General features: G+C 43.7%; 1 protein-coding gene across 16 annotated transcripts in view; it reads right to left on the reverse strand.

The window, feature by feature from the left end:
• Positions 1–25911, reverse strand: part of Tenm2 (teneurin transmembrane protein 2) — a 1236692-nt gene that overhangs the window by 182607 nt on the left and 1028174 nt on the right. For all 16 annotated transcript variants that reach the window (XM_028864303.2, XM_028864310.2, XM_028864309.2 and 13 more), the window contains one exon: positions 19427–19632. In XM_028864303.2, coding sequence (XP_028720136.1) covers positions 19427–19632 — 206 coding nt within the window. The remainder of the gene's footprint in view (positions 1–19426; positions 19633–25911) is intronic.

Below are 25911 nucleotides of genomic sequence, written 5' to 3' on the forward strand. Positions count from 1 at the left end.
AATGGGAATGGCCCCCATAGGCTTATGTATTTGAACGCTTGGTTGGTAGAACTGTCTGGGAAGGATTCAGAGGTGTGGCCTTGCTGGAGGAGATGTGGCACCTTTGAGGTTTAGAAAGCCCATGTTATTCTCTGTTAGTTCTCTCTCTCTCTCTCTCTCTCTCTCTCTCTCTCTCTCTCTCTTCTCTCTCTCTCTTTTTTTTTTTTTTTTTTTTTTTTTTTTTTTTTTTCTTCTCTCTCTCTCTCTCTCTCTTCTCTCTCTCTCTCTCTCTCTCTCTTTCTCTCTGCCTCATGGTTGTGTCTCAACATGTAAGCTCTCAGCTACTGCTCAAGTGCCATGCTTCCTGGCTTGCTGTCATGCTTCCCACCGTGATGGTCATGAACTCTAACCCTTGAAAATGGTAAACTCCCAATAAACTCTTTCTTCTGTAAGTTGCCTTGGTCATGACATCTTATCACAGCAATAGAAAAGTAACTACAACAGCCTCCTTATTTGAAGATGTTGTGATTCTAAATATAAGAGACCCCAGAGACTCTCTTTTCCAAGGAAAGTCTTAGATCTGATAAACACTTGGGGAAAAAAGCAGCAGGATACAATATTAACATAAAAAACCAGTAGCCATCATATATTCCAATAACAAACACCATGAGGAAAAAATTAGGGAAACAATCTCATTAAAAATTGCCTCAAAAATTTCTGGGAATGAACTACCCAAGGATCTGAACAACCTCTATTATTAAAATGAAGACACTAGTGTAGACGAATTTCAAAACAGTCTTAGTAAATAAAAAACACAGAGCCAAATATAGGGATGAAAGCCATAGAGATCAAGGAAATAGTGAGAGTCACCAACTATCCTTAGCTCACCACACCGCTGTAGCTTCCCAAGAGAACCAGCTTCTTCCTGTCAAATATTGCCTTGCTGTTCTGCTTTCTCATTGGCTTTTAGCCCAGCCACCTCACTTCCTCATCACTGCCTGTCTGTATAGACCTCTAGGTCTCTATGGTTGGTACTGGGATTAAAGGCAGGTGTCACCATGCTTGACTGTGTCCTTGAACACACAGAGACTCTGCCTGCCATGTGATCGGATTAAGGGCATGTGCTACCACCGCCTGCCTTTTGTTTATGGCTGGCTATGACCTCTGATCTCCAGGCTAACTTTATGTATTAACATACAAATAAAATATCACCACATTTCAGCACAAATAAAATATCACCACACACTAGAGGATGGAAAGAATTCCCATATTCATGTATTGGAAATATCAACATTGTGAAAATAGCCATCTTACCGAAATATCTTACCAAAAGCAATCTGCATATTCAATACAATCTGCATCAAAATGTCAAAACCACTTTTCAAAGAAACAGAGAAACAGTCTTTTTTTTTTTTTTTTTTTTTGGTTTTTCGAGAGGGTTTCTCTGTGTAGCTTTGTGCCTTTCCTGGATCTCGCTCTGTAGACCAGGCTGGCCCCGAACTCACAAAGATCCACCTGGCTCTGCCTCCCAAGTGCTGGGATTAAAGGCGTGCGCCACCACCGCCCGGCGAGAAACAGTCTTAAAATTCATTTGGAAGCAGAGAAGAACTCAGGTAGCCAAAGCAACCCTGAGCAAACAGTATAATGCTGGAGGTATTCAATTTCAAATGTAGTACAGAGCCATAGTAACGGAAGCAGAATGGCACTGGTAAAAAAAAAAAAAACCAAGCAAACAAACAAGACCACATGTGGATCAACAGAACAGAAAAATGCTGACATAAACCCATGCGAGTACAACCACTCAATTTTTTATTATTTGTTTTTGAGATTATAACATAATTACATCATTTCTCCCTTCCCTTTTCTCCCTCCAAAGCTCCTCATACACCCTTCCTTGCTCTCTTTCAAATTCAAGGACTGTTTTGTTCATTAATTATTGCTATATACACATATGTATACACACATACACACACATATGTATAATGCCCTTAGTCTGTATGATTACTTGTATGTGTGTTTTCAGGGCTGACCATTTGGTATTGGATAAACAGTTGGCATACTCTTCCCTGGGGAAGACTCTTTCTCCCACTTTTAGTTTTCCTTAGTTCTTTGTGTAGGGTTTAGGCCTCATGTGATTTCCCTGGTACATGTTAGTGTGTCTATTGTTGTCCTTGTTCAGCTTATGTTTAGGCAGTCATGTTGGTGAGACTTCATGCTGTAGCTTTTGGCATTTGTTGGAGACACAATCTCAAAGCAAACTCCCTGTGTCTCTGTCTCTTAACAATCTTTTCATCCTCTCTTTTGCAATGTTTCCTGAGCCTTAGGCAGCCACCTGATTTTTGACAAAGAAGCAATAAATACTTATTGGAGAAAAGAGCTTCTTCTACAAATGGTGCCGAGCAAACTGGATATCCACAGGAAAAAGAGTGAAGAATGAAAACAGATCATCTTTCACCTTACACAAAACTGAATGCCAAATGAATCAATGACCCCAAATCTTCTCAAATGCTAGAGGAAAAAAGTAGAGAAAACACTTCAAGATGTAGACACAGGTAAGAACTTTCTGCATATGATCCTGGTCCTTCAGAAAATGAGACCAATTACCAACAAATAGGGCCTCATGAAATTAAAAATGTTTCTACACAGCAAAGAAAAGAGTTAACCGAGTGAAATGGCAGCCTGCAGAATGGGATAAAACCTTTGCTAGCTATCCATTTAACAGAGGAGAAATATCTGGAATTTATTAAGAATTAACAAAATAAAACAATGAGAACAACAATAAACCAAAAACCAAAAACTGAGCATCAACAAACAAATAACCCAATAAAAAATGGACTAAGGGGCTGAGGTGAGGGTTTTCAAAAGAAGAAATCCAAATGGTTGACAAACACTTTAAAATGTGTCCAATATCCTTAACCACTGAGAAATGAAACTGAAAACTATTCTGAGAGCTCTCTTCCCCTGTCTGAATGGCTACAAGAAGAAGATGAAGGACCACCAATGTTGGAGAGAGAGTGGAGAAAGAACTCTTCCTGTTGCTAGAAGTGTGATCTGGTGGACCTGCTACCGAGTTGGTATGATGGCTTCTCAGAAAGCTAAAAACAGCATTACCATAGGATCCAGCTATACCACCCAAAGGACTCTATGTCATACTAGAAAGATACATGCCCATCTGTGTCCTTTGCTGCTCTAGCCGCAATAGCAAGAGAATGCAGTCAACACCATCAAGAGATGGAAATGTGGAGCTACACACGATGGGATTGTATTAAGCAGTGAAGGAAAATGGATTTATGAATGTGCTGCTCCTCCGTAAGAGGAACAAAAGGAGGCTTTAAGGGAGAATTGGCAGGGAGGATAATAGAACACATGTGAAATGGAAGTGAAGTAGGAATCCTGGGGATGCAAGTGTTGATGAGAGGATGGAGGACGAAGGAGAGGACGGGTGGAGAAAGGGTCAACCTAAACCTTGGAAGGATGAAAATTCCATAAGGAAACCAGTTGCTTTTCATACTAATAAAATATAAAAATAATATCAAAGTAATACATTTGCTTCAATATGAAAGCTACGTTTTAAAAATAAAAATGCTTCCCTGTAGCTGCATGTGGTGACTTAGGTCTGTAATCTCAGTACTTGGGAGGTGAGAGAAGGAGGATCAGAAGTTCAAGATCATCCTCAGCTACAAAGTGAGTTCAAGGCCAGCTTGAGCTACTTGAGAGCCTGTCTCAACACCTTCCTTTGCTGCAGAAAGTCTTCCCACAGAGGAAAAGGGATAGTTTCACTGCTGAATTCTACCAAACCACTAAGGGTGAACTAAAACCAACATTACTCAAAGTGTGTCACGAAATGGAAAGGGAAAGCACACCACCAAGCTCCTTGTATGAGGCCGGTATCATATTTACACCAAGGAGGCAATAAAAGGGAAAGTATGGACCAATATTTTTGATTAATACACAGGAAAAAGAGGGAAACACTTCAAGATATAGAGATAGGCTAGGACTTCCTGTAAAGGACTCTAAGAGCAGAGGAAATAATCCCAATTATTTACAAATACGATTACACAAGATTTAAAAACTTCTTCCCAGCAAAAGAGACTAGCCCACATAATGAACTTCAAAAATTAAACACCAGAAGTAACCAAATATATAAATAGGCCAATAAGCTGAACAGAGCTTTTCGAAGAGGAAATACAAATGGCCAATAAGTGTTTTCCTTCCTTCCTGATCCCCTCTCCCTCTCTCTTTCTTTCCTTCTCTCTTTTAAAGTATTCAGCCCTCTTAGCCATCAGGGAGACGCAAATAAATTGTTTTGTGATTCTATTCCCTCTCTGTCAGAAATGGCTATCATCAAGAAAACAAATTACAGCAAATGCTGGCGAGGATTCAGGGAAAGAAGAACTCTTCTCCACTGCTGGCTGGAGGGTGAACTTGTGTAGCCACCATGGAAGTCAATATGGAGTTTCCTAAGAATGTTAGAGCAGACAGCTTCAAAACCAGAACCTACCATGTGACCCATGGTATCACTACTGTGTATGTAATCAGCGGACTCTTAGTGTGCCACAGAGGCATGGTACTATTTACTGGCACGGTACTCCCATAGCTAAGACACAGTCAGCTTAGATGTCACCAGATGAGTGGATAAAGAATGTGTTATACATACACAAAACAGGACTTTTTCCATCGTAAAGAAAACTGAAATCATAATATTTACAGGAAAATGTATAGAACAGGAATTCATTGTCAAATGACATACACCATACTCAGACAGGTACTGCATGTTTGTCTTATCTGCAGAATCTAGATTTTAAGTGGGCATGTGTGTGCGTGTGTGTGTGTGTGTGGTGCGTGCGTGTGTGTGTGTACCATGAAAGAAGAAAGAGGACCCTAAGATAAAGATATCTTAAGAGGTAGAGGAAGAAAAAATAATGGAATACATGAGGTACTAAAGTAGAAGGGGGTTCTTTGGAGGAAAAAAAAAAGAAGTGACCGAGAAGGGAGTAGGGAGAACAGAGCAGAAAGGGGGCAAATAGGAATGAAGTATAATGACATATAAGTATTAAAATGCTTTAATGGGACCCATCACTTTGTAAGTTAACTAAATAATTTGGTTTAAAGTTTACGTTCCCAGTGGGAAGGTGACTTAGGACCTTAGAGTTCTTGTATGCTTTCTCCTTTAAAAAAAGATATTTGCTTCCATCTGGGGTGCATCTAGGCCTGCATATGTACCAACTCAACATTGGGGTGCAGCCATGAGATCCCCAAAGGGATGTCCTTTCCATACTTCCAGCTTGTAAGACTCAGTTCAAAAAAGAGAAGCTGCATCTTGGGTGTGAGCTGGGGGCTAAGAAATAGCATCTTCAACTGGGCATGGTGGCGCACGCCTTTAATCCCAGCACTTAGGAGACAGAGGCAGGTGAATCTCTGAGTTCTAGGCCAGCCTGGTCTACAGAGCAAGTTCAAGGACAGCCAGCACTACACAGAGAAACCTTGTCTCAAAAAATCAAAAACAGACAACCAAGAAAAGAAACAGCAGTTTCTAGAGAGAAGACAACAGTGGACAGAGAATCTAGCTCAGCGGTGGATCAGTTGCCCGGCACCGGTGAGGCTTTGGGTTAGAGGTCCCAGAACTGCAAAAGTCAAAACAGAGAACAAGCACCTTGTAAAGTGCTGTTCCAGTCTACACCCGAGGATACATCTTTTATCTCCTGCTTAGGAAGACTTTCCCTTCTTTTTCCATCACCACACTTGCTTAGCACACCTTCCACAATTCATCTTGGGTGGCTGCTCCTCCTGAAGGCCACTCTGCAATCCTTCCCAGGTTAGAAGGGTCCTAGGTTTATGTCTCACAACCTGCTGCACCCTTAAGCCTTCAGGAGTAGCAATAGCTAACAGGTGTTGACTGTGTGGCTGAAGCATGGAGCAAATGATACACGGCGTGAGCTTTGAGGATCGTACAAGAATGCAGTATTTGCAGGAGGCCTGCTGCTCACCCTTTGCCTACACAGAGAGAGGTGTCTAGAGGCTCACGTGGAGGGAGGCACAATGTCCCAGCAGAGGTACCCAAGCCTTGCTTGCTCTCATATTTGTCGGGGGACAGGAAGAGATAAGAGTCACTTGATATAGTAGGCACATCCTGAGTACTACAATCCAGACTAGAGCCTTAAGGACTGTTGAAAACTCAGTTTTCATATCAGTACCAGCTTTGGCCAGAGGCCCAGCCATCCTCCCTGTAGAGCCCCTGGTTGCTAGGCTACCTGAGAACGAGTAGTGAGGACTGCAGACCAGTTAGACTGATTGATTGATCTCTGTAGGGTGCTTACTATTTGTGGGGCGTTCTCTCGTTTATTCTCACAACAACCTGATGAGGAATGGTCCTCATGTTGTGGATGCTGAAATGGAATCTGGAGAGATGAACCCGGGGATATGTCCGCTACTGCACCGCACGGCGAGGTAAAATTCAAACTGTGCCCAGGGAAGCTGCCCAGTGTCCTTTCTCATCCGCCCCAGTCAGTACCTCAGGGACTTCCCCACTTGATGCTGTCCTCTGTGCTAGTCACTTTTACACTCTTGTGACAGAATATTTGAGAAAGCCAATTAAGGGAGGAGAGGTTTGCTTTGACTCACACTTCCAAAGGTTTCAGTCCACAGTAGCTGGCTCCTTTTAGGCTTGTGGCAAGGCAGGGACATCGTGGCTAAAAGGCAATGTGGACAAAAGCCACTTGCCTCATAGCAGCCAGGAGGCCATGGCAGGAAGGGGCAGGGACAAGATCAGCCTTCAAAGGTTCCAGTGACCCACTTCTTCCAACTAGGCGTCACCAACCAATAGTCCATTCTGTTATCATTTTATCAAGGATTAATCTGCTAATAAAGTCAGCACTCCTATAACCTGATCACCTTCCAGCAGAACTAGTCTCTGGGAACCAAGCCTTCAACACAGGACAGTTCATATTAAAACCGTGTATGGAACTGTAGCGTGTGTGTGTGTGTGTGTGTGTGTGTGTGTGTGTGTGTGTGTGTGTGTGTGTTGCACATGCTTAATTTCTCAGACAGATTCTTACTGAATCTCTGCTTTGCCATTTCAGCTGGACTGGCTGTCTGGACAAGCCCCTGGATTTACCTGTTTTCACCCCTACAGCAGCACTGGAGTTACAGGAACACACTACCACACCGGGCTTTTTCTTTAGGTAGGTGCTGGGGCTCCAAAATCATACCTTCCTGCTTGTGCAGAAAACACTTTACCCAATGATTACCCAATGAGCCATCTCAACTGAGACACCTCAACATGGTCTTTTTTTTTTTTTTTTTTTTTTTTTTTTAGCTTGCCAAGACTGTATCTCCTTAAAGTAGAGATGACGTCTTTTATTTCCATATCTGCAGTATAGACATCCACGACCATTTGCTGAGCCTGTGAATGGGCAGATTTCATACTTCATTATCCCACAAGGCAGACCCCTCATTATGTCGCCCTTTGATCTAGTCCATGAGCAGAGTGGAAGACACTTCTCTGAAGGCCAAATAACCCCGGCAGCCTCAGGGTCAAGCTCTGTGAAACCCACGAGCAACTCAAATCTCCTCCAAGATGCACAAAGACTGCACGCACCACAAGGCCAGGGGTGTGCACGTTCTACTGCTCAGTGCCCTGCAGACACGGTTTCTTATTTATGGCGCCTTCCCTTCTCATTGTCTTTAGCTAACTCTTCATCAAAAATGTCACAGTTGGCTCCTTGCCCTCCCGAGATCAATGGGAGGGTCTCATGCAAAAATATATCAAACACATCACCAAGGAGAGGGAACCACGGGGAATGTGTCCAGTCACAAAACCACTTCCCAGGCACCAAAGAGGAGCTGACTGGCAGGTACTGAGTGGCTTCTCAGCTTGTCCTGGCTAAGCTGTTGGCCTGGCAGGGGCATGGCTTTGAGTAAGTGATCCTGAGTTTCCACTCTTTCTTCCCTGTGGTGCACATAACACAGGGACTTTCCTCTGCGGCCATGTCAGTGTGGCTCCTGGCAGCACCTGGTGTCTGCATTCTTAGGACTATTGTTAGAAAGGCTTGACACACTGCGAGTTCTCTGAGCAGCAATTCCATTCAAATAATTCATCACAAGGAAATTATTAAAAAATCCATGCACATGGATCTCAAAGCTGCTTACTGAAGAATGATTTATAATACTAAAAAGGAGGATTGGCTAACTTTTTTTAAAAAGATTTATTTATTATGTATATAGAAGAGGGGTGCCAGATCTCATTACAGATGGTTGTGAGCCACTATGTGGTTACTGGGAATTGAACTCAGGACCTCTGGAAGAGCAGTCAGTGCTCTTAACCTCTGAGCCATCTCTCTAGCCCTGGCTAACTTTTTTTTTTAAAATCTAGACTAATTTTTAGGCACCTAAAAAGATTTAAGAAAGAATATTCAGATTTGCAAAGATTTTCCCTCACTATTAGTAAGCAGTTTTTTTTTTAAAACATTAAGTTACTTTTATTTATTTTGTTCAAGGGGCACAGATCTGTCATGGCATGCATGTTGAGGCCAGAGGATGACTTTTTGGGAGTCAGTTTTCTTCTATCACGAGTCCCTGGGATCAAACTCAGGACATCAGGCTTAGTGGCAAGCACCTTTGCCCACTGAGCCATCTCAAGGGCTGTGATCTTGTATATATTTTTTCCTAGAAAAGCTCCCCGCCTCCCCTGCCCTGTCCACCCTGTGCGTGCCTGTGTATGGTGTGTATATGTGAGTGCAGGACCATGAGGAGTCCAGCAGGGGGCACCAGGTCCCGTGGAACTGGAATTATAAGTTGTGAGCTTATTGTGAACCCAATGTGGTTGTTGGGAGCCAAACTCAGGTCCTCTGCAAGAGCAGTGAGTGCTCTTCAGCGACGAACCACATCTCCAGCCTTTGATCCCGTGCTTTTAAAACAGTGATCAAAATATGTGAACAGAAAAGAGGAATGCACACTAGAGCACACTAAGAAATATCAGTATTTTCTATTTTTCCTACCAGCATCATAATAAGAAAAACACAAGTCAAAACTCTCGATAATGGTTTATTTCCATTCCTGTGCCAGCACAATTCTAGGTACCTTATGAAGACTTCCTTAACAGTATCTCACGACATTGCTAATAAGCACATACTCTTTTCATGCCCATTTTACAGATGAGGGATCCTTAAGCACAGAGATGCCAAAGAGTTGCCCAAGGCCACACAGCCTGGAAGTGCTAGAAGTTGTAATTGGACTGTACTGTACTGTACTGCAGATTCCCAGTCTCTGTGTCTAGAACAGCTGCATAAGTATTCCATAGGACACTTATTTAAACACTATTTAAAAATATATATTTAAACATCTTAAAAATTATGATGCAGCCCCACGCTAGCTTGATTTAAATAGCAGCATCCAGTTGTCTGATGATATTTGCAATGAGTAAGAGGCCACTTGAAGTAAATGCATTTAATAAATGAGAAAATGTGTAATTAGGATTTTACCTTGCAAAAGGAAACTCTAATTAAAAAATATATATTTTATCTCATAGTTATGAAGAATTGGGAATATTTGCAAATATCTAGTGGTGGTTTGAATGCATACTCAGTTTTCACATGCACACAAATGTGACACCAAATATTTCATTCTATCTCAGCCTCATCGATCGCCAAACACATCCTGTTTTCAGAGATGTCAAGAGATGGGCATGACATGCATCTTAGAGTAGACGAAACAGACAAAACAGCACGCCAGCTTTTCAGCTGACTGGCCCAACCCCACCAAAAAGGACATTTTTGTAGCAAAAGTGGATGCTTCCGTCTAGTTTCCCAGGACCTCTTTTTCTGTTTTCTTAATTGCCCCCGCTTGGAAGTGCCGATGACGATTTCCCCTGCCTTGATGTGCGGCTGCTTCTTAAGCCGGGTCCTTAAGCACAGGGCCTTCCAGCAGCTCCGGGCACACTCGAAGGCTCTGGCACTGCCTTCTTCACCTTAATGAAATTCCTCGTCTTGACAGGAGTTGTAATTTTGCTCTGTAACAATGAGGCTTACATCTTGGAGATGCTCTTGGGAATGACTGAGTACCAGAGAGGAAGGTGTCTGACCTTCATGTCTAACACAAAGCAACTCTGTGACCCCATACCACACCTGTGCTTCCATCTGTCAAATGGGGGTGCTCCTAATAGAGCTGTTGTAAGGATAAACTAAGTTAATTCATATGAGGCAATTAGTCTGAGGGACACTGAAACCCTCGATAATAACGCCAGTCATGATTATCATCAGCGGGTAGTTACTAGTCCAAAGTGTGTGTGTGTGTGTGTGTGTGTGTTGTGTGTGTGTGTGTGTGTGTGTGTGTAGAACATTTTTAGGTGATCAGATAAATGTTGAAAAAAACAATAAAAGCTTCTTTACCTAGAAGGACTTTAGTGGTCATTTGAGAGGCCTTTAATTTTTGTGAGCGTTCGGAACAAAGTCTTAACATCTTTGAACACAGATTTGAACTTCTGTAACTCTCATTTATTAGAGGCTTAAAGACATGTGCTGGGCTCCCTCTGATCCCAGGCTGATGAGTGTCTGCTTGGATAAATTCATACACGCAGCCACACTGGAGGCGCTTGTTCAAGCAAATGCAGGAAGAGCAGAGGCACCTGCTCGTGTCAGGATGCAAAACCAGGACTGGAATTCCAAATGAACACGCCACAAGTCCCAGAATGGAAATTAATTTCTCTCTCTCTCTCTCTCTCTCTCTCTCTCTCTCTCTCTCTCTCTCTCTCTCTCTCTCTCTCTCTCTCTCTCTCTTGGAAACAGGGTCTTGCAGTAGAGCTCAGGTTGGCCTTGAACTTAGGGTCTTCCTGCCTCAGCCTCCCAAGTTCTGGAAGTTCAAGCATTTGTTACCAAGGCCAGCGAGATTTAAAAACAAAGCAAACTCCAAACTACAGAGTTGAAAGCTTGAGTGAGACTCGTCTCCTTTTATCACCAAGGTGAGGGCTGTGAGAAGTTGTTAGACGTTTTAAATGATTTAACCTTGAAATAATTATTTCCCCTCACTTCACTTTCAAGCGTGTGGATCAATTTAATTGAAGAGCGTCCACAGCCTGTAAGGGAAATGATTAAAGAAAACCCGGCTTCTATTCACAGCCACATAAGTATATTCATTATGATTTTTTTTTTGTTGAAAGTGTGCAAAGAAAACAAAGTATATAAATCAATTGCATCCTGAGGTTGACTGAGATTACAGGTACCACCAGAATCTTCCTCAGGCTTGATCCACTCAAAATAGACCCAACTGTGCCACAGAGCCATTTTTCATAAAGAAAGACTACAAAAATTAAGAAGAGGCTGTGAGGAGTATACTAATAAATACCCATTTTCCATCATTTCAAGTGAGTAAATCTTAAGGTATTAACATTTCTATTTTTAATCTCTCTCCCTCTCTGTGTATGTGTTAGAGAAGGTATATACTATATAACCTAGTATACATAAAAATATGTACTTCAAAAATCCAATTTCCACTTCTATTTTCCTATATTTTTCTTAGAAGAAACCCTCGTGAGTTTATTTCTAGGAGAGATACATTCTTCTGAATTCATAGGCCTCATATTCATGGATTAAACTAAGAGCTGACTAAAATATTTACGAAAAATTACATCTGTGCAAAATAAGGACATTTCCCCCCCTTGCTGCTGTTGCCTAAGTGATACGGCGTAAACACTGTCTAGCCAGCACCGGCACCGGGTTGGGGAATGTAAGTCATCTAGAGAGGGTTAAAGTAGATGAAAGACTGTACATAGATTTCACACAAGTACTCTGCCATTATATAGGAGGGAAATGAGCACCCTAGGATGTTGATATGCTGGGTCTGGGCCCCACAGACACTGAGGATGACTGTGCATATAGATGAACATGAATACACAGACATTACTATTATAATAATATGTGTGTATGTGGGACCATAAACTATATGCAAATAAAACTGTCACTTTTATGTTTTATATCTGGGGTTCTTTGTAAGATTTTGTTAGAAGATAAAGATTCTTTGCTCAGAAAATTGTCAGATTCTTGCCTTCCAGAACCTTCAGGATTCTTCCTGGACTAATTATGAGACACAGTGGTACCCTCTGACCTGCTCCTCTTAGCCATCTTCTGCCTTTGTGAGTTCCATGAAACCCAGCATCACAGTCTGAAAAACGTGCAGTGTATCCCCTACTCCCCAATGCCCCCATCCCACCGCTCTTTTTTGTCAACTTGACACAAGCTATAGTTATCTAGGAAGAGGAACCTCAGGTTAGAAAATGCCTCGGTCAGATTGCCTGTAAGCCAGTTTATAGAGTGCTTTCTTGATTAATGATTGACGTGGGAAGGCTTACTGGAGGCGGTGCTACCCCTGGGCTGCTGGCTTGGGTACTAGAAGGAAGCTGGATGAGCAAGTTATGGGGAGCAAACCAGTAAACAGAGTTCTTCCTTGGTCCCCGCTTCAGTTCCTGCCTTGAGTTCCTGTTCTGACTTCCCTTCATGGTGGACTGTGATCAAGATGTGAAGCCAGACTAACCCGTCCTACCCAAGCTGCTTTTGGTCTCGGTGTTTTATCACAGAAAAGAAAGCTAACTAAGGCACGGGTTTGCCGGGGAATTGCCCCCACACCAGATCTCCCACTGAATTCAAGTATCCCTTGCTGATTTTTTTTTTCTAACCACTCAGAGAGTGTCCCTGACTCTGGTGGCAATTAGGATGGTACCACTTTACCACTGGGGGTGCCTGGAGAAAGTACTTTCCTAAAGCACTTTCAGACCTTCAGGAAAAAAAATGCAGTGGATTCCACAAGATCTTCCTAACACAGACCACTGTAAAAACATGCCTGCCTCACAATGGAAAAGAATATCTTCTTAGGCATTTCTGCAAAGTGCTCAGCAATGTCCAAGAAGGCTGACTGCAGGCCCTGGTCTTACCTCCAGCCTACTGCACTCAAGGGACAGGCCCAGGAGAGCCCAGCAGATTGGTACCTGGACCCACAGAGGGCAGACAGGGAGTGGCAAGGTAATACAGCCAGACGGTTGAAATAATCAGTAGCCCCAATATCCCAGAGTCCCACCATGGCTTGAAACTACGGCCAATCCTACTTAGCAGGGCAAGAAAGTAGGAGATATGGAAAAAGAGAGTCTCCTTCCCAACAAGGCTCTGAGACAGATCAGGATGGGCTGGAGGCAGGAAAAGCTAACACTAGTCGCCATTCACAAATTTGCTTTAAAAAATGTCATTAGGAGGATGCTGTGGATGAGGACAAAAAGGAACGTTTGCTCAGCTCACTCCTTTAATCTGAGTTCACACATGCCCATTCTGTCATATTTGCATTTATTTGGTACGATCATGAGGCAGTTTGTGGCCTCTTGAACAGTTCTCTTCTGTTGGTTCCTGTTTGTAACCCGCGGACTGTTTCGTTTCTGCCACAGGAGCATCTCGGCACAAACGAGGCGCTGCAGGCTCCCCCTTCCATCTTTCTGCCGCTGCTCCATGCCGAGTACCTCCTGGCAATCAAGCCTGTGAACACACGTTCAAGTTGCTGCTGGAAGTCACTGGGCTCCTGGCTCCATCAGTCTGAGTGATGAAGTAGGCATTTTTAATATTTGCTAAACAGGATTGTGGAGAAGGTGAAGTCTCGGCAGGGCTCCCAAGCGGTAACTGCATCTTGTTGTCTCAGGTTAATCATGTACCTAATTTGCCGATTATTGACTTGTTCTCGCAAAGGGTTTTCCTTGGCTTGACATATCAGCAGCAATCAGTGATGAACTGTCAAGCAAACTTGCTCGCTGCCTAACCACCCAAGATCCGGACTTGCAGCAACAGACTCTGATCTGAGATTTCCTCTGATGCCTAGCCCTGAAGCCTGGTCACATGATTATTTTTCTTCCTCAGCCTGATCTGTGTTGTTTCTCGAACCAGGGTTCAGCAAATCTGACACAGTTTGTAGGATTTCAAATATTTGGCAAGATCCAGCCAACTTTGGCTGTACACACACCATCCCCATAAGGATATGAGTTGGTCGGTTAAGACTGACATTTTCTTCACTGCATCTTTAAAAAAATGCAATGTAGGGTGCCAGAAATGCTGCATTTAAAGCATAAAGATAGCATCCTTTCTAACTGACGATGTTTGAGAAGTGGTAAGAACTAATTTATGGAGGGGTGCAAGACAATGAATTTGTCACTGATACAGTGCTGCCATGGGTAAACATGGTGTACGCTCTCGGGAGACTCTAGCGTGGTAAATGTGATTCATAAAGGTTTATTTGTAGGAGTATACACAGACCAGCCACCAGGATGGTCATCACATCGTGGGTACTTTCCATTCATCTCTCTGACCCTCTTCTTCTGGGACGATCACTGACCGCCCCTCTGAAGCTATGGTGTGACCTGTGGGCAATAAGAGAAGGGACGTAGGTTTCATGTGTCACAAGATTCTTCAGACATGGGTGTGCCTTCCCGTCTCTCCGTCCCTTGCCATGGGGAGCTGGCTGTGCACCTGGTACTAGAGGCTTTGTAGTATTGGGTCCTTGAATCAGAGGATGACGCCAACCAGTCTTCGTCCACAGTGAGATAACTCCTTTGGGGGGGGGGTGTGCTGTGCTCTGAGGATCCAAGGTAGCGCCGAAGAGGGGGTTTCAGCAGTAGTTTTGGCCTCCATCCAAGGATGTGTAGCAATCTTCCCTGAGCTGTGATGACCACAAGTATGTCCAAGCGTTGCCAATGTCTCTCTTTATGATGGGCGTCAGGGCAGGTCACAATTTCTCCTAGTGGAGAATCACTGAACACCAGACTAAGCAAGAAACAGCATTTGCTATTTTAAGCCACTGGACTGTCAGGCTTTTTTTTTTTTTTTTTTTTTTTTTTTTTTTTTAAACTGCCAAGGATATGCTTTGCTAGAGCAAACATATATAAACATTTAGCCAAAGGGGACTTCTTCAAATTAGGAGTATTTTTACTTTCTCCTTTTTGTTTCTTAAAAATTTCAGCAATAAAAACATAGTTTGTTTCTCAGTAAGAAGAAAATAATGAGGAAATTAATTTTATTTTTAAACCCTGTATTTGTGTAATTACTTGTCTGTATTAGTGGTTTTATTGCACACACACACACACACACACACACACACACACACACACGAGATGCACATATGGTTTTTGGGGATGATTGTATTGGGGATCGAACCCAGGACTTTTCACATGCTAGTTGAGCACTTTCCTATCTCAGTTTCCAGTGCTGAAGTACAATGGGATGCATACTATTTTTCTTTTGGACTTTAGTTTACCAAGGCTTTCCACATCTTCCCTCTGCTGTTCTGTCTACGGTTACATAACTACTACAATGTTGTGGGGCAGGTGGCAAAGGCAAGAGGGAAGGTAAGGCTAAGATGGGCCAAGGAATCCATTTCCGGCCGCCTGGTGATGGCATGGCATGCCTCCACCCAGAAGCTCTTTGTCTAACCACAGATCTTCCTCACCTACGCCATGTTGCTTCTATATCTTCTGTAAAAAGCCAGTTTGAGAGAAAGTCAGCTGGGACTGACTCTGAATCTTGGAAAATTTAAGCAGGTTAAAAAAAAAAAAAGGATTCTCATTTGTATTTAATATCCTTGGACAAGGGTACTAAACTTGTAGTCTCTTGGTCAGAGCAAGATCCTCTATAAAATTTAAACATAGCCATTTCATGCAACACAGTCAATGGAATTTCATCCCTTTCCCCCTCCCTTTCTTTCTCTTTTTCCAGCTCAAATGAGTCACCTTGGCTAGACTGCCAATCCCCATAGAACTTATGTTCCTTGATAGGATATGCCAATAGAAATGAGAAATTCTATAATAGCTTGAGACGTGTGTTAGTCACCTATCCCAGCAAAGAGCTAAGCACTGTCTCCTCTAGGAAATGTAGCTCATCAAACGGACATGAATGCATGTAATGACAGGGAGTGAATGTAAGGATGTGCATGAAGTATTTTTCTCCCTTCTTCCCCCCTTTTAAAGCAGTGCTCTGATAGTGTACCTGTCTTGTGTATTTCTGGGCATCTATAGTATGCTATGCTTACCTGACCCCTCAACATACCCTGCGTTCCAACATTGGCAGTTGGACTGAAATCCCAGCTCCTATCAGCTCCTTGCTATTCATTTCCCTTCCCTTGAAGTGTATGCTGGGGCTGTCCCTGGAGTGGAGCTATTTTGAGAGGACGATCGCTAGAACAATCACGAGCTTGGCAGGAGATGGACAGTGTGGTATAGCCACAAAGGAAGAAAAGACATTGTCATTGAGGACTGGAGTCCTGAATGTCAGAACAGCAGGGAAACTGAGTGGAGTGTGTCTGTGGCTGCTGTCTGCTATCACTCAGTTGCAGGGCCGTCGTACTGACTTGCTGTAATCACAACTTTCCCAGGCTCTGGTAGCCAGAGCTTGCAAGGCAGAGGGGAACAGTGGTGAGGAGGCAACGTTTGCCTTAGCACGGCTCCTTGCAGCTGACTAGCTGAGAGGAAAGTCATGCTCAGCTATGCCCAGAGGCATATTTGTCCATCCCCCAAATCATGCCGACAAGCAGATTTCACCACTGTAAATCCTTCATTACTGCTATAGCAGAACCAGTGGAGCCTGAAGGTCAAGCAGACCACCTAACAATCTGTCTAACTTCCCAGAGGAGCATGCTGCTGCCTGGCCAGAAGCTGCCTTGGGGACCCCTCTCAGCTGAATCCCTCTTTCTCTGGATGAGGGTCTCTCTGGAGAGTAGCTGTCTGCTTGGTCAGGGACAGTGTCCACTCATCTCTGGATAATCCATGCCTAGCCCAATAAATATTTTTTTTTTTTCTGGATGGATGGATGGAGGACTCATTGATTACCACTTTACATATTGGTCCCAATAGCATGCACTGTGTATGGTAATAAAAACCTACACAGCCCTCCCTGCTCAAAAACGAAATCGCCCTTGGAGTCCTTATATCGATCATTGCAGGCTATAAAGATGGGATTACAAATAAGTTTCATCTCGAGAGCCAACACTGGTCGATTGGTAGTGGCTGCCTTGAGAGTTGTGTGGGGAGGTATTTGTGTACTGGGCTCAGTGAGGAAAAGTGCTGTCATTGATTAGCAATGTCTGCTCTGAACCAAAGACAGGGATATGGTGGCCCGACAGCTTCCTATTTGCCAATGATTTTAAAGCCTTAATTTCTTCTGATAGAATTTTCTAGATGAGTATCTTTCCAGCACATTTCCAAGCCAGCTTTGACTGGACATCTGCACGCTTTCCTTCCACAGTGTGCTTCCTAAGGTACTTTATATTTTTGCTAGATTTGAGGGCAAATGAGGCAGGGAAAACTTGGCTTTTCTCAGAAAATATAATTCTCGTTGGAAAAGAAATTCAAGCTAGGTAGGTGTTAATTCAATCCAAATGGTATGCATAATGAAATATATACCAGGAAGACATAGAGGCGATAAATATGAGTTCCATAAGAAAGTCTACTTTCCTTATTCCTAACTCTGGCAATAATCTCCATTTTCCATTGCCAAGGATTTCCCAAGGAGCTCCATTTAGGGTACCACTGAGAAACGTCACTGGATACCAGTTCCACACATCACTCTTCCCAGATACAATGGTCCATTACCTAGTGTGACTTTAATGAAAGGACTTTTCAATATAAGGCACCACAAAATTAACTTCTAGGCCAATCAAAGTAGACTAGATATCAGTAGGGTGGCGCACCTTTAAAAACAATAATTCATGTAACATAAACTTAACTTAAAAAAAAAGTCTTAGTGGTTTTAGTTCATTCACTGTTATGCCACCACCTCAGCTAAGTTCAGAATAGTTCCATCACCCCTGCAAGACATTGTGTTCCTGTTAGAAATCAGTCCCCACTAGAAAAAAAATTATCCTGAGTGAGGTAACCCAGACAAGCATGGTATATACTCACTCATAAGTGGATATTAGCTGTAAAGTAAAGGATAGCGATGCTACAATCCACAGACCCAGAGAGGCTAGGTAACAAGGAAGGCCCAAGGTGGGTAGGATGTATGAATCTCCCTGGGAAGGGGAAATAGAAGAGATCTCCTGGGGGGTACTGGGGTGGGTAGGCACGGGAACTTGGGGGGTTGGGTTGGGGGGTGGGCAGAGGGGACAGTGCTGAGAGAGATGCCTGGAAAGAGGGGCTTTGTGGAGTTGAGGAGAAGCCTGATGCAAGGGAAACTCCCAGGAGTCTACCAGGATGACCCCGCTGAGGCTCCTGGCAGCAGTGCATGCATCCCCTGTGATTGATTGGGGACTGCCCCTGTTGTCTTCAGAGAGCCTTTATCCAGTGCCTGGTCCAGGCAGACTCCCCATGGCCAAACACTGGGCCATGCTCAGGGACTCCTGCTGAGGAGAGGGAGGAAGGATTGTAGGGAACAGGGGGGTCAGGAACATCACAGGAAAACCCACAGAAACCGCTAGGCTGGCTCATGTGAACTCACAGAGTCTGAACCAACAACCAGGGAGCCTTCATGGGACTGACCTGGACCCTCTACATATATGTGACAGTTGTATAGCTTGTTCTATGTGTGGGACTCCCAGAGCAATGAGAGCCAGGGCTGTCCCTGATGCTTTGACTGGCTCTTGGGAACCTATTCCTCATGCTGGATCGCCTTGCCCAGCCTGAATACAGGGGGAGGTGCTTGGTCTTATGGCAGCTTGATGTGCTATACTTTGATGAAGCCCATGGGAGCCCTGCCCTGTCTGAGTGATTACAGAGGAGGGGTGGATTGGGAGGGGGGTTGAAGGGGAAGGAGTGGGAGGAGAGGAGGGAGGGGAGGCTGCAGTCAGGATGTAAAATAAATAAATAAATAAATAAATAAATAAATAAATAAATAAATAAATAAATTCAGTCTCCATTCCCTGGCAACTGCTCACCTACCTTCCGCATCTATGGATTTTCAAAATCTATGGATTTTGCCTTGATAGTTTATAAATAAAATTGCACGACACAGGCCTTTTGTATCTGACTTCCTTTGTTTAGCATAGTGTACCCATGCATGCTATATCAAACCACAACACTCTATTCCTCTTTATGTCTGAGTAGTATTCCATCGTATAGCCATGCCACGATGCTTATCCAGTCATCCATCATTTGGACACTAACGTTGCTTTTCACTCTTTGGCTATAAATGATGCCATAGTGAACATTAGTGTTCTCTATGGAACAGGATGCGTTCACTTCTCTCCAAGCATACACCTAGAAGAGAAAGTTCTCTGTCCTACGACAATTCTTCAACCATCTTTCTCAATAACTGGCCAACCTTACTCTGTAGAGGCTGAACTGTTTTTATTCCTGACAGGAATGTACAAGGGCTCCAGTTTCTCCAGATCCTTGCCAATACTTGTGGTTATCTGTGCTTTAACTATAGGCATTTGAGTAGGCACGAAGCAATGCACCTGCCCACTGTTACCCACTTGGTTCCATCAGGTGTGGCTGTACCTGTGCATGAGACGGTGGCAGTCCTCTCCTTATGTAGACACCAAAGAGGGCATCCTTTCCCAGGGAGATGTTGAACTTTAAGAACTGGGGCTGACTGATGTGAATCTGTGACCTCCAAAACACCCCTGGCGGGACTTCCTGTGTCACGCGTCGGCCAACTTCCGCTTCGCCGCTGTCGATGCTGCTGTTTCTCAATGACCAGGGCACTAGAACACAGGGACAGACATAGAGTCAATGACATTTGTATATGTTAGGTGACTGTATATTTATGTTCAATTACACACCAGAAGTTTTTGTTGTTGTTTCAAAATTAAGATAAAGATGCATTCTCATTAAGTGACAGCTAAGACATTGAGGATTTAAACAAAATGGCCATAAATTCATACCTCAGGGCATCTGAGACCCTGGCACGGTGTTTTTTTTTTTTTTTTTTTTTTTTTTTTTTTTTTTTAGAAATTCTATTGATCTCAACTGATCAAATGCAGGAAGAGCCAGAGTCTGAGAAGGAGACATGAAATTCCATCCCCCATGTAACTGGCATCTTAAAAGAACCAGGAGGGAGGGGCTGGCCATGATAACTTGGAACCATGCTTAATTTTTTGAAGCCTTTCATTACTCTTTCTAGACAGAAACAAGTCCAGCCTACTCTGATACTTGGAACAAAAACCAGTCCAAAATCCAAAATAAATGAAAAAGCTCAGCAGAAAACGAAGACAGCATGGGACGCTGGACTTGGCTCCTTCCTCAAGGAGAAAAGGGGGAAGGGCCATGAGAAGTCATACCTTTGCCTTGTGACTTTGACACAAAATCGCTTACACTCTTTTGGTTGCTGATCCTGAAAATTTCAGTTGCCCATGCACAGCCTTCCTCAGCCAGCACTTGAATACAGAAGTTTGTTTAAACAAAACAAAACACCCCACAAAACAAAACAAAACAAAACAAAACAAAACAAAACAAAATAAAAAACCCATACCAAAACTTTTTTCTTCCTTTCTTCTTTACTTTTCCTTTCTTCTTCATTCTTTCTCCTTCCCATCCTCCCCTCCTCTCCTCTGTCTTCCTCCTTTCTTGAGACAAGGTCTTTCTCTGTAGCCCAGGTTGGCATGGAACTCACTCTCTATAAGCCCAAGCTAGTCATGACTCATGGCAGTGCCCCTGCATCAGCCTTCCAAGTGCTGGGATGACAGGCATGAACCAGCACGCTCAGTTTGCCGAATCTAAGTTGAGAGGGGATTGCTTCCTAAGAGTGAACTAGCTCTCGGTCTGTCCTTCTGAAGATGCTTTCTTTTGCAACAGGGAAAAAGGAGAAGCTGAGATCACTTGTCCCAGAGTAGCAAGTTAATTTCTCTATTGGTTCATCATTTTCCCTGGCAGAACTTGGTTGCATAGATGTCACTAGAGATGACCTCAAATGGATTCATCCACGGCAGGAAATATAAAAAAAAAAAAAAAACCCACATCTTACCAGCTTCCTGGCTCGAGAGCGTCTGAGCCACAATGGAAACCAACCACAGAAAGAAGTTATTTTTGTGTCTGTTCCTTTCTAGGAGTATGGATCACACTGGTGGACCTGTTCTTAGAACATCTTCAGCCTGGACAAAGGAGGCTGATCAAGTTCCCTTCCATGCTCTACAGTTGATGGACAGCCCGGAAAAATCCCTGCCTGTATATACATTCTCCACACACTGTACAGGGTCTGGACAGGCATAAGAACTGCTGGAGGGGACTGCCTTTAAAGATGAGTGACCCTCCCTGACTCAGCAGAGCTGGCTCTGTCTCCATAACCAACTCTTAGGTGTCTTGACCTTAGTTTCCTCATCTGTAAAATGGGCAGCCAATATTTTTGGAATTCAGGTCTCTCATGTGTAAATTATGAAAGACCAGAGTGACTTGAATGCATGAAGTCATTGCCCCTGCCCAACCATGAGGACGATCGGTTTCTATTCAGCTCAGTAGTAGATCAACAGGGACTTAGGCTGGTGGCCTTCAGGACAATGAAACTAGGCAGTGGGCTCCGGAGGGGGAGTTTGGAAGTTCCCAACTGAGAAGAGAAACATGCTGAGAAGTCCTGAGTGGTTTGTAATAGAAGCAGAGCAGCTAGTGCATCAGGAACCCTGGCTGAATGCTGGCTGTGTTCAGCAGGCACTAACTACATACCCCAAGGGGGAACATGGGGAAGCACAGGAGAGCAGGGGCTCTGGCTGCCTCGCCTCATGTCTTAGCTTGGATGCTTGCTAAATGCACCAACTTTCTGTGCCTCAGTTTCCCTGTCTGTCTAGCGGGGACACTACTATTTCTCATTTCATAGGGCTGTTATGAGGAGTCAGTGGGTGGATCCACACAGAGCTCTCAGAATCATTTCTGGCACAAAGTAACTTTTATCTGAGGCTCTTAACCTCAACGCCTATTGTTAATTTGAGGGATTTCTGAAAGCATGGTGAGCCCAGGAGAAAAACTTTTGTTTTCACAAGTTGGTCAGAGGCTGTGAGTGCCACAAATTGAAAACTTTTTATTTAAAAACGTTGCGCTTGTCAGAGTTCCCTACCCAAATTAAAGCCTTTGGGGGCACGGAATGTTATATTAAACAAGGACCCAGTAGGGAAGGAGTGAAATAAGGAACAAACAAACAAATCACACAAGAGCACCAAGAACCACTGTGGACAAGAACAGCTGCAGGCCTTGAACAGAGACCAAAGCAAACACGAGCAAAGAGTTACGACAAGCGAGGAAAACATATTAACATTGAGGGAGCTTTGAAGTCTCAAGCTCTACCCAAGCTCCATCTCTAAGCTTAATGGAGCTTGGAGTTTAAATAGATAGGTGACAGATGTTCCGGCACATCTGTGGGCCTCAGAGCTGCTGGGCTAACAGCAGGCTGGACAACACAGGCTGGTGATCTGCCACCCGCAGCTTGTGGTGGCCTCTGGAAACCTAAGTGAATTCTGACCAGTGGCCCACTGGAGACATGGGTGGGAGCAGGCTTCCACAGTGGTTGCTCTGGAGAAATCCAGAAAAGAAGCCTCAGAGCTCTGGAGTCATAGGATCCCCCTTTCTTGTCCAGGACCCCACCTCCAGCTGTCAGTGGGTAGAGACTACCTACTCAGTAGCCATGCCCCTTGGCGTTCTAGGTGGTCCCCTTCTTCATCTGTCACCCTCCAGATGAGATATGGAATGTTGGGGATGGACTATGAGTTTGCGGGGGGGGGGGGCAGCTTGACAGGGCTCAAGTCCTGGCTTCCATGCAGTGTGACTTCTAGCATATTGTTTAACCTTCCTGGGCCTCCAGTCCTCTGTTGTAAAATGGAAACCATATATAGTGGGAACACTGAGTGTCCATACAGAACAAAACACCAGCCCCAGAACACAGTATTAGCAAAATAAACGAGGTCAGTTGCAGGGGATGGAAAATAGTCATACTGGAAGGAAAAACTACATAGAAAACATCAGACTTCCTTTTCGGAGTTAAAAAAAAAAACTACAAAAGATAGAAAGTTTGGTGTATATACATGATCTCTATGTACCTGTGCCCACCCATGTCTTGAGAGAGTCTAATTTTGTATAGGATAGATTCAGCTAGAAGAATGAGCTTAAACTTAGGACTCTGAGCCTGACCCCAGGTCAGTGGCAGCCCTGTCCTGAACACACAGCCCCTACCCTCTACGGCCCACTTTGCTGGGACACAGCCTGCAGTACTTGCTGATGCCGCTGGGGGGCTCTGCTGGCCTCCTCAGCACTCTGTCTAGCTGTTTCCCTAGGTGGGAGAGGGGCTAATTGTCTTTGTGCCCCCGCCCCATGTCCTGCATACCTTGTATCACTCTGCACTACTCCTGTCGAATGGGCCTCTGCTCCACCTGCCCATCTGGTGAGTAATTTTCAGCAAAACCCTGTGACAAGTGGGTGACGGGAGAGCCTTGAGGAAGATTTATTTTGAAGACTTGCGTGTAAGCTGAACTTTTTTTTTTTTTTTTTTTTTTTTTCAAAAAAACAAAATTACCTTTCAAGAACTCTACATGGAATTTGCTATTTAAAGAACTTTCCTTGTGGACTGTTTGGAAGAACTGGGAGTAACGTTCTGGTGTATCTTTCCTACAGACTCTAATTAATAAACAAATACATCAGGAGACATGGGATACAGTGGAAAGGCCCTTAAGATAAAGGATCAAAAGCCATGGGTTCTGGCACTGAACAACCTTGAGGCTTTTGTGGAAGGGTGGGTGGAAAGAAATTATCTTGAGTTGAATCCCATCCTTGCTGCTAAGAAACCACGGTTTTAGGATGTCTAGCTCTCAGGGTCTCAACATCATTCTGTATGTAAGAGTGGTATGGACTCAGAGGCATGTTAAGGGGCATTCTACTCTAGCCTTCTATGCTCTGTAGAGCAGGCTGCAAGAGTCATTCTTTAATCAAGCCACGAGAAGTCTGTAGGGGGGTGTGCGTGGCTGGGGAGGGCTTCCATCAGCAGACCAGGACAGAGACCATCAAAAAAGCTGGTTTAGAGCTGGAGAGATGGCTCAGAGGTTAAGAGCACCGACTGCTCTTCCAGAGGTCCCGAGTTCAACTCCCAGCACCCATATGGTGGCTCTCAACCATCTGTAATGAGATCTGGCACCCTCTTCCGTATACATAATAAATAAATCAATCTTTAAAAAAAAGCTGGTTTATAGGGTCTTTAATTTTAACAAACTCAGTGGCCTTGACAGAAGTTCCTTCCACTGGTAGATGGCATTCTAGTTTGTTTCTCTGTTGCTGTGATAAAACTCTGACCAAAAGCAACTTGGGGAAGACAGGGTTTATTTGGCTTACATATCCAGGTCACAGTCCATCCTTGATGGAGGTGTGGGTCGGAACCCAAGCAGGAGCAGAGACAGGAGCCATGGAAGAAAGCTTCTTAATGGTTTGTTACTGATTCTGCTCAGCCTGCTTCCTTACACAAGCCGGGACCACCAGTCCAGGAGAGGCACCACCCACAGTGGGATGAGCCCTCCCCCATCAATTAGCAGTCAAGAAAACGCCTCACAGATGTGCCTGCAGGCAAGTCTGATGGAGGCGATACCTCAGCTGAGGTTCTCTCTTCCCATGTGTCTCAAGAATAGTCATTACAGATGGTAAACAAAATCTTCAAAACTGATTTCCCAGGGTGTGCAACTGAATGATGAGTTTGCAAACCCTTTTTCTTCTCTAGAGGTATATATGTACACATACATTCATATACGTAATTTTTATTTTGAAATAACTTCAGATTTAAAATAATTTCAAGTGATACATGGAATTTCTGTAGTCTTTAACTCAGATTCTACAAATATTATACATATTAGTTTTAGCATCATTTTTCCTCTCCATATGTGTGTGTATTATCTATATATACACACATATATGTATATGTATGCGTGCAGTCAACCCTCTATATCTGGGGGTTCTACTTATGAGGATTCAATGAAATAGAGATCAAAACTATCTGAAAAGATATATCTGTATGAAACACATGCATTAAACACTTTTTTCTTGGGATTGCCTGAACAGTACATGTAGAGATGTTTTAATATATAGGGAAGGATGTGTCTAGATTATACAAGTAGTACATTTTATATAGGGGTTTTGGGGACCCACAGATTTTCGGTATCTGGAGAAGACTGGAGCTGTCCTTCTGAGACACGGAGCGATGACTCTGTGTGTGTGTGTGTGTGTGTGTGTGTGTGTGTGTGTGTGTGTGTGAATGTAGTTTTTTCCTCCTTGGAAACATTGAGAATCAGTTACAGACAAAGCCCTCTTTTACCTTCGCATGCTTCCATGCATTTATCTTAAACCACGGATAGCATTTTTAAGAACCACAGTGCAGTCATCAAACCCAGGAAACTCACCTTGCTACTGTGCAACATTGTGGTCACAATAATGGCCTTTATAGCAAAAGAAAGAATTTTCTACTCTTTTTAAAAAAATAATAAAAGTGGATCTATTAAAAGTCGCAGTTTTAAAAACAATGAAAGAGGGAAGGAAAGAGGTAAAAACTAGGAATTGCTACAGCTTGCATGGGGACCCATCTAATAGATCACATGGCTGCAGGCAGGTCAAGTGCTGGGCCAGTGTCCGGGAGCACAGATCTCTGTTTTTCCCTTAGAATGAAGAGACAGCAAAGCTGGGTTGGATCCCACAAATAAAGGTTTGAACCAAGGGTCTCCCTAGCCACACAGCTCTCCTAGGACAAGAACATGGCTGGTCCCTAACAGGATGCCATGGAGAGACAGAAAGTGGGGGAACAATAACAAGAGGATCCACTCTCTATGTACAGAATGGATAACCTCACATAGAGAAATGCAGAGGTCTCAAGGAGGCTTGTTAGGGCTGAACAGTCCCCGATGTGGACCTCAGCACCAGTAATTACCAGCTCCGTGCCTCTGGGCTAGTCACTACCCTTGTTTGATTCAGTCTTCCCATCTGAATAATGGACTTCTGAGGATGCAATCACTGACATGTTGTAGACACGCTGG

Source organism: Peromyscus leucopus, chromosome 8b (assembly GCF_004664715.2).
Source record: "Peromyscus leucopus breed LL Stock chromosome 8b, UCI_PerLeu_2.1, whole genome shotgun sequence".
In the NCBI taxonomy this organism is placed as follows: Eukaryota; Metazoa; Chordata; class Mammalia; order Rodentia; family Cricetidae; genus Peromyscus; species Peromyscus leucopus.